Raw genomic sequence first — 13535 nt, 5'->3', positions numbered from 1 at the left:
AGTATAGTATAGTATAGTATAGTATAGTATAGTATAGTATAGTATAGTATAGTATAGTATAGTATAGTATCTTCGGCATTAAAGAATAGGCCTGGATAGGCCTGTCGCCGATTCTTGTACTTTTCTTGACTAGACTGGCCTTTTGATCGAATATTTTCAACGGACGGTAGGTTTAAAATCGCTTCTAGATATCAGCTGTTCCGTAGGGTACGAGGCATTTTAAGACTAAACATATGCTCATGCATGGCCTTTTCTAGTCTGTTCTTGAACGCGTTCATACTCGGAGCGTCAACAATATCTTGAAAAAATATAACTCAGTACTCAATAGTCACTGCAGTTAGTGACAGAGAGCGCATTTTCTCGTCGACGAAAACTGGGTCACGGACGGACGGACGGAAAGACAGATGGACAGACGGACGGACATGGCGAGCACAATAGTGCATTTTTTCCATAAATGAGAAAATGCGCTAAAAAGGGTTATATTTATCCACTAATGATAAATTTATCCACTTAATTATATAATTATCCACTTAGTGACACATTATATTACTCACAGCACAAGCACAGAGCGAATATAGCACTGAAACGCTCTTTTTCTGGACCAAACTTGGTTAGGATGACCCACTCAAGGGCTATAGATGCATCGTTCTTTGGACAAAGCCTAACTTGTTTTTTAAGTTTAGCTTCAATGCTCTAAGCAATTTCTATGAAAACGTAAATTAACAACAAAGAACAAAAATTGTGAATGTAATATGACGATCGCTGATATTGAACCTGTAGTTAATCTCGTCGTATAATTTGCAATTTGTTTATAAATTTTTATTCCACTTGTTTTATTTTTAATTAAGTTTGCATTTATCCTGTTNAAGGTTTAAGAAATTTATTTAATCCAGCCGCTGTATATGCTGATACTCTCTATATAGTCCTCTAAAAGTTGTTGAATATATAGTATTATTAAAATTATAGTTTACATTATTACGAAAGAATCGAGCACATTTAGTTTCTTTGTGCTATTGTTCGAGATGAAGTATTGAATGTTATTCTCAAGGCGCTGGATGAACATTCTCAGGGTACTTGAGAAATTAAATAGTATTCTCAGGGCGCTGGATTTTTTTTCACAATTCAATTTTTTCATCCTGCAGGTTGGTTGTGGAGGTTGTCACACGATGGTGCTAGGCTACCAGCCTCCTACCATCACGCCAGTTAGTCTACACAAAATCTCAACGGTGAGCCGGACTCCTTACCTAATACCGACTCATCATAACTTTTCAAATTCTCCATACGTTAATTAATATTATTTAGAGCAAAATATCAAATTCTCCATACGTTAGTTAATGTTGTTTAGAGTAATAATATCATTATATCTACGCAGATGCTACCACCTCTTCGCGGTGGTAGCGCTCTACCGCCTCTACGTCGATCATTGACCTCCACATCTCCCCCAGACAAGGTAAATGGGTAAATATAAGTTATTGGTCTTATATTTCTTTTATTATACGTTATTACTTATATATTCCTTACATTATATTTCTCTTAAATTCCTTTTATTATACGTTACTACTCTTATATTCATTACATTTTAAGTTATTTTTCAGCATTTTACAAAATCACAATCCACAACATGACGTTGGAAGCAGAGAAAATTTTTGGGATTGTATGAAATTAACGATTCTAATTAGGTAGGTAATTTAAATATCTGTAATATTTTGATGTCAACTAACGAAACTTTAGGATTACAATTGCAAGTGACTGCTTGCCTAAAACCAATAACCATCGAGATAAATATTACTCTTCAAAATATGCAACATTCGTTGAAACATAACAAACGTATTTGTTACTGATGTGCAATCAAAATAAAGTAAAAATTTATAATTTCTTGTGAGTGAAACGTGTCACCTGACAACTTGATTGTAGACGCGTTTACATGGCGAGAGAAACAGAGACTAATGTATGAATCTTTGATAGTATTTAATCTCCATCAAAGTCAGTCTATGAACGGAAAAGACTTCTTAAAACCTCATTAGCCAAATAAAATAGCCAAAAGATTGTGTTTCAATACACATGCACCATATTTACGATACCAGACCAGCATTACAGTAATACGACCTTGGCCCAATGTCTTCTCCGACATTATTGGGCTTAACGTTCGAGTATTTACGCATTCTCTGTATCAAGAAAAACTTGATATATATATGTGCGCGCGCGAATCAATTAGGAAATAATTGTTTAATCAGTTTCACCATAGAAACTCCTGTTCATATCCAAATCATTGAAATCAGTAATTTAACTTTGAAGAATGTGAGTGGATGAAACCGATTACTTTGGAACTAACATTTCTATTAGAAACTTCACTCGTTCACACAGCAAAATTAGTTCACCCAGCAACATTCACTACTGATTGGTAGACAAGCAGTGCCTGTTACCATAATATTGCAGTTCGACTAATGTATGAAAGACTCATGAAAACCGTTGTAGTTCATTCACCACTGCGGGATGCAGCGTTACACAACTTGTAAAGCATTTCCAACGTCTCTAATCTATCCACTCTTGGAGAGTGGCGCCATAAATTTTATATTAGCTTATTTAATTAATAACAACATGGGAAGGAAGATAGCATGGCGACCGAACCCGAAAACCTGAGCATACGCAAAAAAATCCACAAACCAGGAGTGACTATTTTAAAATTGAAATATTCAGTATTATCTGAGGCGTTTGTTTTAAAGCAGATTACTCGTGTACTTATACACCAACAGGTGATTTTCTAAACATTACCATGTTAGTTCAATTTTGAAAATTTGAATTAAACAAGCTGGATGGTGATTTGTAGTGACATTTGAAAGGCGCCTGTCAACAGCATATGCCGAAAAAAGTAACACTGGTGCGATGCAGTGCTATGAAATACCACATTTTAGGGTTTACATACTAATTAATATGAGTGATTCGTTACGACCGTACAGATGACTAAGTCTGAAATGCATAAAAACATAATATGCTATCATCAAAATTGTTTAATAGAAACTTTCAAATTTTGAGATGGAATATTAGTCAATCAATTAATCATGAATAATTACGGCCTTATATATTAGAATCATACCGTGATTATTGGTTTTGGATTTAGAGTTCGAAAAAAACTGCGTCGTTGACAGTTAATTACTTTAAAAGACATGAATGTCATGAACGCTACCTAACAAAAGTTGTGAAATTACGTTTCTAAATTCTAGGTCTTAATATTTTCAAATTGTAAAAATTATCTAAATTATTTCTCATGTAACTTCCAATAGGAAATTTTCCTTTTATTTTTTCGTTTGGGAAATCCAAATGGCAGAAATGAAAGATATTAAACTTATAAATTTAAATCCGTCAACAATGTTTACTTATCGATGATGTGAGGATTATGCTTTAGTTACCGCTGTAGATAATTTTTTCTCTTACGTTCAAAGAAAATGTCAATTCCTGTCCAGTCATGCCGAAATTTATCCATATGATCCTAATCACGGGGCTACAATGGCTTACTGAAAAATGTCAGCTGAGTTGAGATTCATATGCACCTGTTGTTCTCAAAGTTCTTCGTGCCAGAGTACTCTATGACACTACCTAGGTAGTGTCATAGGTATTACTATTTGGCCATTACATATCGTTGTTGTTGAACGGTATTTTGTTTCTCTACTCCGGTGCAATAAGACATTGCAGAGATGATAAGCGTTTCTCGCTGGAGTGAGAGTTAAGAATTCATCAAGTCTTCATCCAAATTTTAGACTTCCCCTTTTGGCCTAAATATAATGTCAAAAAATTGTCCAAAATCCACTTCTAAATCGTCAAATTTTCATTACATAATTAATCTCACGATGAATGGTTTAAATACCTTCACTTGATTAATGCTGTCGACCGTCATCCTATCAAGCTAGCATAGTTTAAAGTTCTAGAATTGTGTGCGTTTTCCAGACCATTGATTACATTTTAGAATTTTTTTTATTCAAGGCGGCACGATATTACTTTTGTTGCTGAAATTCTTCTGATAACAGTTGAAGCAGTAAATTTTTGTTATCGTGATTCGTGCTTATTAAATTTTTCGAAAACCTAAATGATTTTGTTCATCTTGTGGGCAAGCAGTTTTTCAGAATCAAGTCGCATCGGTCAATAGTGGAACTAATAAAGCCCGGTCCACACGCTCAGTTTTACACAACGATTTGTCTGCGCAGTTCTAATCGTTGCAGATAAAACGTTGTAGTGCTAGCGCCCTATTTAGCATGCCAACCGTAGTGTTCCATGTCGCACTACGGCTTTTAGTGCGTAGTGTAGTGCGTAGTGCTACTTCATAGTGCTAGTGCCCTATTTAGCATGCCAACCGTAGTGTTCCATGTCGCACTAGTAGGCATTACGGCTTTTAGTGCGTAGTGCTACTTCGTAGTGCTAGTGCCCTTTTTAGCATACGGGCCATTGTAGAGATGATCAGCGTTTCTCGTTGGAGTGAGAGTTAAGTATTCAAGTCTTCATGCAAATTTTAAACCTCCTCTTTTGCCTTAAATATTATGCCAAAAAATTGTCCAAAGTCCACTTCTATATCGTCAAATTTTCATTGTACAGAATTAATCCCACGAAGAATTGTTTAATACCTTCACTTGATTAATAAATGTTGTCGACCGCCGTCCTACTAAGCTAGCAAAATTAACAGTTCTAGAATTGTGTGCGTTTTCAGATCATTGATTAACTTTTAGATATTTTGTATTCAAGGCGGCACGATATTACTTCGGCTACTGAAATTCTTCTGATAACAGTTGAAGCAGTAATTTTTATTATCGTGATTCGTGCTCATTAAATTCTTCGAAAACCTAAATGATTTTGCTCATCTTGTGGGCGAGGAGTTTCTCAAACTTAAGTCACATCGGTCGTTAGGGAAACTAATAATTCTATTCTTCATAAAATCAACGCTATGTTTTCTGGACTCTATCATCTGTATTAATAAAAGCCGTTATTACCTTCAATGCAAAATATTATTAGTCATCATAGAAAAATAAAAGAAACTTTTAGAATACTAAGTAGAGGCTAGTTAGAGAACCATAGCGCTGAACTTTCTGTGTATTTCATAAGAGATTTTGATATGACTTTACATCTGTAATTGCTGGAATTTTCGAAAAAAAATTTGGATGTGCGTTCGCAGCCTACCGATATAATTTTGTTCACTATACCGAACATTGATCGCATTGCATTCATTTAACTCCCCTCCTCTTTAATTAACATGCACTCTTTACCACCTGTATTGGGAACAATGGAATCTAGCTAAGAATTTACCGCATTGCAGCCAATTCCTCGTAGCTGCGAAATTATTTATGGTATTAGAATAGAATAGAAATGTTGGCACTGAAGAAATAGGCCCATGGCCTGTTGCCGATTTTTGTACTTTTCGTGACTTGATTCGTTTTACAGACACCGACTGAAGAAGATGGCGCGAATGAAGAGAATCCTGTAGCCGAATGTCGGGCCGAAGTGCTGGCCGTGGCAGAAGTCGCCCCTCCTGCACGTCAGGATCCTGCACCCGACGTTGATGAAGATTTTTCTGGGGTCCCACCAACTGCAGATGACGTCCAAAGATCCGACGAACCCGGTGATGAAAATGAAGACGGAGGTGACAAGGAAGAAGCTGAGGCTGCTAAGCAGGAGAAGAAAGGTAAGAAACAGACACTTTTTTTGCTCAGAAGATTGAAATTAATGTTTGAAAACATCAATGTTAACATCTCTCAAAACATCAATTCTCTTCACTAAAACGTCTCTTACCTTCAATGCCAATAACTTCGCCACGACACTTTTGTCGCCGGTCTTCAAAAGAACCGAGCTATTTTGTTGACTAAACTAAGCCACAATTTCCATGAGCGATCGAAATGCTTCGTAGTTATTATTTGGCAAGTGAACCTAAGAAATAACAATTATGACTAGTGTTTTATTGCCAAGCTGCGAGTCAATTGCAGTAGCTGCTGGGTGGCAACTTATGAGGCATTGACTTTGACGGTAGACCTTTACTACTCCGAACATTCTATTCCCTCTAGTGATAGAAACTAACTATTTTATAGACCTCCATTCTCCCGTAATACTTTTTTTCTTAAATTGTCTTAACTTATAATGATTGTTTACTCTATGTTTACCCATGATTTACCCCAGTCTTGTGTCTCTCCACCTCATATCCTACTCCGAACATTCTATTTATTCTAGCGATAGAAGCTAATTATTTTATAGACCTCCATTTTCCCGTACTACTTTTTTCTCATATATTCTCAACTTATCATGATTATTTCCCCCAAGTTGAGTGTTGTGTCTGTCTAGGCAACGCGTTCACACGGCTCCTCAAACACTTGGGTCGGCGGAAGACGTCCTCCGAATCTCAGGTCTCGGACTCGTACACCGCATCTGATCCGCAGGTGCGGAAATATGCTAAGAAAACACCGCAGCTTTTCCTTTTTACTGAAAAGCACAATTTTGTGTCGAACTTTGAATTGTATAAATGTTCAGAAAAGGCTCTTAGTTTGATTATTATTGCACTTAATCAATAATAATTCCGGTGATAATAGAGCAAATGTTTTCAATTGTTCATTCATCAACCGTGCCACAAGCTAATACAAAATATTCAGTCGTATGCAGAAAAACAATTTTTATGAATAAAGTCAAAGAGCAAGAATATTTTTATAAACTACTTTAACATTCATTTTAGCCTACGGAAGCTCCTGCGTACACATCCTCCACCGACGCCGTGCCGCCAGCTACTGACGAAGGCGCCGCCGATGAGGTGGACGACTTGCTGGATGCTCGCGCCGAGGCGTCCGCGCCCAGCGCTCAGGAAGTCGCCGCGGCGTCTCTGGAGCTGTCGCCTGATGATGACCAGAAGGCGCAGGGTAAATATAAATGATGAAAAATAACTGAAATTATTAAAATAACTCACTAAAATTACACAGCAAACAAAAAACTATTCGTAATTATCAACTAGCAAAAATGATAACCAAACTGACCATTTAACGAAATAAATAACACAAACTATCAAACTAACTCACGAACTAACCAAAACCAAAAATCTACATAAGCAAATTGCTAATAAAAGTAACTGAACTAACATTTTTACTAACTTAATACTTCGAAAAAAAATGTGCAATTGATTTTGAGTTTCATCGAGTTGAAAAAGATGTTATTGAAGATGAACAATAAAGGAAAAATATCGGCGTAATGGCGGATTGAGAAATTGTTCATATGTTCATAGCTGAATTGGTCGTCTTGCAATGTTTATAATTAAAATATATTTTCCACGAAAAATATGCTCTCATTAATAAATATATTTTACTACAACTTCGTTTTTATGCCTATAAATGGATTTATTTTTTACATTGGTATCGGGAGGTCACACTTGACATAAGTAGAAGTACACCTGACAGGTGGTATTGTACAGCGACTCCGCCACCTGCGTAAGGTGAACAACATCACAGATGGTCACCTGGAGGAGACGCAGCCACCTGTCCTCCCCCAGCAGCAGCCATCTGATGTGCCTTCTGATGGACCAGCTGACATCGAAACTGTGCAGGTGGCTTCCTTAATAATAATAATAGGGGTTTCAGCGTTTAGTAGGCCGTAGGCCTGTCGCCGATTCTTAACATCGCAGAACATTCACAGTATTTGGCGGTCTCGAACGCGCAACTCCCTGCTACAATTTTGCTGTGCTTAACCGCCCGGCCTCCTCGCCGATTCTGACCAGAAACTGGCGCACAGAGCTGGGCTCGAACCCGCGCCTCTCTGCGCCAATCTTGGTACTCTGAACTGTAACCACTGGGCCACCCTGAAATAAATCAGGAGGTCGCGATAACTCACTTATGAGGTGCAAAGATTGTTAAAAATTGCTTTTAATTTCATGATTATTCCTGATTTACTTGTATCCCGTGACTGACTACTGTGAATACCTTTTTGAGGCATAACTAAATAGTTTCATATAAGAGGCCGCTCCATCTATCGGCTTATAGAATGTTCGTATGAAATATCAATGCAATAACCGTGAGTTTAATTCGAGCTTTCACATAATTAAGACGCATGTTAAATATTTCAAAACCACTGTTTGTGCTAGTTTATCACTTGTTCGGTTGTTTAATTTGTATTAAGTATTAATTTGTGTGTTTTCGACAGTCCCGCGCCTGCACCATCCTGTAGGCAACGGCAAATTTGATTCCATGGTGCCGAACTGCGGATGGAGTTTTCACCCTGCGGATGGATGAAAACGGCGGATGTCTTTTCACCCTGAGCTTTCTGGGCCTGTACATATCGAGGAATGGACGTCTAAACATCACATTTGTCGAATAATTTTGTACATTTATTCATCTGTACATGTTTGAGGTCGCGGAGGAATCGGATTCTGCGAGAGTGGTGGTCGGTCGGGAAACCAAACTTACCTGTTGTACTGGTTTTGCTGACTGTGATGTTAGTGGTTGTAAGGTGAAGGTATTTTTGCAAAAAAAAAAAAGAATTTTTACCTGTAATCGTGATTTGTCATATTCATTGTCGAACAAAGTAATATTTTAAGCGTATTGATGTGTGCGATGGGGCACAAATTTACCGCGAAATTTTATGAGACCAAATCATAGTTTCGTGGCCAAAATAAAATAATCTGCGGCTGCAGAAACTAGCGTCGTTTGGTCGAAGAGCTGATTTCATCGTGCATTTAACAATATTTGTATTATAATCTATGGACATTTTATTTTTAAGTGAGACTTGCAGCTTTTTGAGTCAAAAATTTAGAATGTACTTTGTGACTTTTGGCGCATAAAAAAGTTCGAGAAAAATTACATTTATTCGTATGGACCATTTCACGATTTTCGAGACCGCACGAGTAAATAGGCCGTTAATTAGCTCTTTTATTGAAAAGATTTTCAGGCTGAAATTTCTACACATCTGAAATTTCTGCATAAATTACTGCACATTGCTAATAAATGTGAGCGTGCAAAATCACTCCAAAGTAACAGATCTCTGGCCCTCAGTCTCAGTTCTATATATGTTTGTTACGTTTGTAAATATGTCTCTTCGTAACGTAGCATTCATCTTCACCTCCCTCCAGGCAAATAATGTTGAAACAAACTTAATTACGAGTTAATTTCAGTTGAAACAACGTTTAATCACCGCTATTTCAACGTTGATGGCATGAAATTAAGATGAACACTACAAAAGCAACGCTCGTCTCGTAATTCTTATAATAAGTAATTAGTCCAAACTTTCCTTCAGCATTACTTATTTTACGAATGCCAAATTTTTATTCGTAAATTAACGTTCAAAAAATATTTTACGAAATTTTTGCTCATTAAATGTTCGCACAGTAAAAATTTACAATTCTCATAAAGTTTCTCAGCTTGATTTCAGGAAACAGATCTCACAGAGTGCAATGGTTTCTGGCTGGAATGCGCTGCGGAGTCGGTAGTAGGTAAAGGCAACATTGAAATAGTTAAGAAGCAATTACTTTATACGCAAGTATCAACAATATCTGTATTCACATTAATTGTTGCGCTATATCGTCTAGATGATAAGTAGTAGACGAGCAATTGTTGTCATAAGTCTTTGGATGACGCGCTTGCATAGGGAAATTTGTCGCGACCCTGCAGGAAGCAAAAACTAATTTTTCTTTTTTGTGTACTGAAATGCTTGTTGATAATTTTTTTTGTATCTTTAATTTGTATGTTCAAAAATCAAATGTTATTATAACCGATTTTCGAGCATTAGTTAAGAATTTGTACAACGGCCTAAATCATTAAATGATTTATCCCGTTTGCAGTGATTAATCAGCAACAAAATCGGACGAATTGTGGCGAAGGCAGTAAATATGGTAGAAATTAGATAGAAAATGTAGAATCACGTCACGACTGACCACTTAATCAGCACCAGGTGACCAGGGACCAACTAGACCCTAGTTAATAAGTTAATAAGCACCAGGGACCAACTAGACTCTAGTTAATCAGCACCAGGTACCAACTAGACTCTAGTTAATTAGCACCAGCTGACCAGGGACCAACTAGACTCTAGTTAATTAGCACCAGCTGACCAGGGACCAACTAGACTCTATAAGTATAGTCGATAACGTAACTATATAAGGACTTATATATAAGCCAAGCTTTGAAACAAATATATTTCGAATAAGATGCCCAATTTAATTGATCAGACTCTTTGAATGACATAAAATAAAGATTTAGAATTAGTATCGTAAGTCTTGAAACGATATATTATTTAGTTTAGAGTTTATATTATAGCAATGGTAACATTAGGACATGGAATTAAGGCATTGTTCGTGTCGGGTGTCAAGTTCGTTTGTCCAGTCACTTAACCCTGATATTATATTTTCATTTAAATTAGATTATTTAGGCAATTCATCTAGCTCGTCCTAGAAAAAAACTATCTACGTGGGCAAAAATTTGGCTTTCTTCGAGTGTTACTGCAAGTCTAAACCGCATTTATTGTACGGGTTATTAGTAGTTACAGTTAATTGTGAAATAGAACTTAAAATGAATAAGGAATAGTTATGTTTAAATTTCTAAATTAAACACACGTATCAAATTGTTGAAATTATAGTTTTGAATTTTATAGTTGGTTAACGCTAGCAATGTTTTCCTTTGAAGGTGACGATTTCGCCTAAAAATGAGATGGAAACCTCAACATTTATTTGAGCTATTTTAATGCATTTATTCAGGAACGTTTAAGAGAACGATAATATCTGGCGAGCCCAAATAAAACTAATTTGATGTATATGAATTGGAAGTACACGCTGCAAATAATGTTTGTGCACAAACAATGTGGAATATTGTATAAATCCATTAATCATACAGAGAACACGAGAGCCTCTCAAGCACGGGCTTCACTATCAAGAATAGTTACAAGTTTGCAACTCCGTTAGCCAATCACTGATGGCTTTTCAAGCTAAACCACCAATCACCGGCGAGAAATCGGCCGCTACGTATACTTATGCCACTACGTGCACTTAAGCCACTACGTGTACTCGTGTACTTAGGCCGCTACGTGTGCTCAGGCCGACACGTGCACTGATTAGAGTTTTAATATCACGGCCTTAGAAGCCCATTAATCCTATTCAATAAACGACAATATTGCGAGTCTCCTATCCTATTCAATAGGATATAGGAGACTACCCAAGCAAATAGCACGCGAGTCTCCGCTGTGCTTGGAGCACGACTGACACGTCAGGTGATAGAAGTGAAATAAAACCATGTTTAGTTTATCCAAAAAAACTTCGGCAAAAAATATCGTAATTTTGTTCATACACAAATGAATGTGTGGTTATCTTTAAAATTAAGTTAAACCATACTACCGTTAAACCCTAATATAGGAAAAAAATTCTTCATGTTACCCATGTCAATATTAAAATATTTCATGTGTAATTTTTTAAATAAAAAAAATGTAAGGACCTAGAAATTTTATTGGGCTTGCAGCAATTCGTGCGGTAAAGCTTAGGACAATCGAAAATATCCCAAGACTTTTTTTTTCTCAGAGCGAATTTTAAACAAATCAAATTTTGCAAATTTTCGTCAAAAAATGCTCATGCATTCAATGAATTAATTGAATGAGCCATAGCATGAAATTTCTTTATTGAGTATGTTGTTTTTTTAGTATATTAAGGACACTTTTTATATTTTTTAACAGTCAGGAACAATCGACTTTCTGCTTGTACATGCGATCAGTGGATTCTGAATAGTTATTATTGCTTATAATTAGACTAACTTTTCTATTGTGATGTGATGATGTTTTTTATTATTGCTTTTAATTAGACTTTTAATTAGACTAACTCAAACCCGCCGGTATGAAGCTCACTGATCGACAAAGTTTTTCCGTCCAACTTACTTCATTTCTGTTATTGTTCATTAAAATATTCCATAACGCCAATTTGACCATTAGTTTAATCAATATGATCATCAAATAAAATTTTTTTCATTTTGCTCTTAAATATCTTAATTGTATTAAATAATTTCATCGAGCCTGTTGTTATTACATCCTCCGTGTTACAAAAAAATATCGAGAAAGTAACAAATTGGTGTTTACATTTACAAGATTTCTTACCTGAAACAGAAATGATGGCACAATTCATTCTATTCACAATTGCACTTGCCACAGTTAAATTAACTCAAGAAACTCGAGCGTCATTGATGCTTGAATTATTTTTTAATTAATATCGAGTATTTTTAAGCATCTAAACTAATTTTTCTAATGAGACAAGGAATTCTGGCTACATAAAAGTTATTGTAACGTCAAAAATAACTTATCAACGCTCAAGTATAATTCTCGTGATACCATGAATGTTAGTCTCAGAAATTCTAGAAAAGATAGAAATTCTGTAGCGACGGTCAAAAATATTAATGCTGGTGACTGATTGTAGTTATAGCATAGTAATGCTAATGGCCCCATCAATGATAGTAGCAGTAGCATAGTAATGCTAGTGACTCTATCATTAATAGTAGCAATAGCATGTTAATGCTAATGGCCCTATCAGTCATAGTAGCAGTAGCATATTATTGCTATAGTGACACTATCATTAACAGCAGCAATAGCATATTAATGCTAATGGCTGTATCAATGATTGTAGCAGTAACATATTAATGCTAGTGACTATCACTAATACTAGCAATAGCCTATTAATGCTACAAGTGACTCTAACATTAATAGTAGCCATAGCATATTAATGCCAGTGACACTATCACTGATAGCAAGACGAGGGAGTCAGTGAACCAGGATTTATCTGACATGAGTTGTACTATCGCCGCTTACATATCAACCTCCTGCTGGCCTCTCCCATGCCACGGCGCGACAGCGAATTGTTACCGAACTATTAAAAGTAAATATGAGTTCGTAAATCCGTCAGCCGATCACTGACGAGAAATGTGCCGCTACGTGTACTTAGTCCGCTGCATATACTTATAGACTGCTATATAATTGCATAGTTAGGCCGTTACGTGTACTTATGCCGTAATGTGTACTACTGAAGCGAGTTTTGATAGTACGGCTCCTGTTGGTGTGCGAAATTTACTCATCATATGCAAGATTTTTACAGAAATTCCTGGCAATTATCGGGATACCGAAAATTTTTATTACTCATATTTGCATGAAAGGATTCGTACGCCTGTATATAAGAACTGTGAACGAGACTTGCAATCGATGCTTGCCGGTGATGTAAGAATGTTCACATAATATAAACAAATTAATCATTTATATAAATGTCTATAAGTCTTTGAATAAACATACTTAGAATTATATTATATACATACGTATATAATATTATACGTATATAACTTACCCACCCACTGTCTTATAGTATGAGCTCAAATATCACCTCAAAAAGTTCATTTAACCATGAACATAAATGATTAGTTTAATAGTTTCATCTTATATGATATTAGGTCGGTACGTGAGCCCAGTCTACTTGCATGGAGGTCTCGAACAGATACAGGTACCACTATATATAAGTACCTAATTCTTATATTCCCAGCCTCAATCGATCTCTTCCTAGCCAGCAGATAGAGTACGAC

General features: G+C 36.2%; 1 protein-coding gene across 1 annotated transcript; it reads left to right on the top strand.

The window, feature by feature from the left end:
• Window positions 1-1142: 1142 nt before the first annotated feature.
• Window positions 1143-9307, top strand: LOC108678517 (the record flags this gene model as incomplete). Its single annotated transcript, XM_047880730.1, is given in 7 exon segments — window positions 1143-1226; window positions 1373-1450; window positions 5425-5665; window positions 6316-6410; window positions 6701-6881; window positions 7413-7558; window positions 8152-9307. Coding segments are annotated over 7 exon segments (825 nt in total). The 3' UTR covers window positions 8176-9307.
• Between the last annotated feature and the right edge of the window lie 4228 nt (window positions 9308-13535).

This window comes from Hyalella azteca, unplaced genomic scaffold, assembly GCF_000764305.2.
Source record: "Hyalella azteca isolate HAZT.00-mixed unplaced genomic scaffold, Hazt_2.0.2 contig6063, whole genome shotgun sequence".
NCBI lineage: Eukaryota > Metazoa > Arthropoda > Malacostraca > Amphipoda > Hyalellidae > Hyalella > Hyalella azteca.
This window is presented reverse-complemented; position numbering and strand designations above follow the sequence as displayed.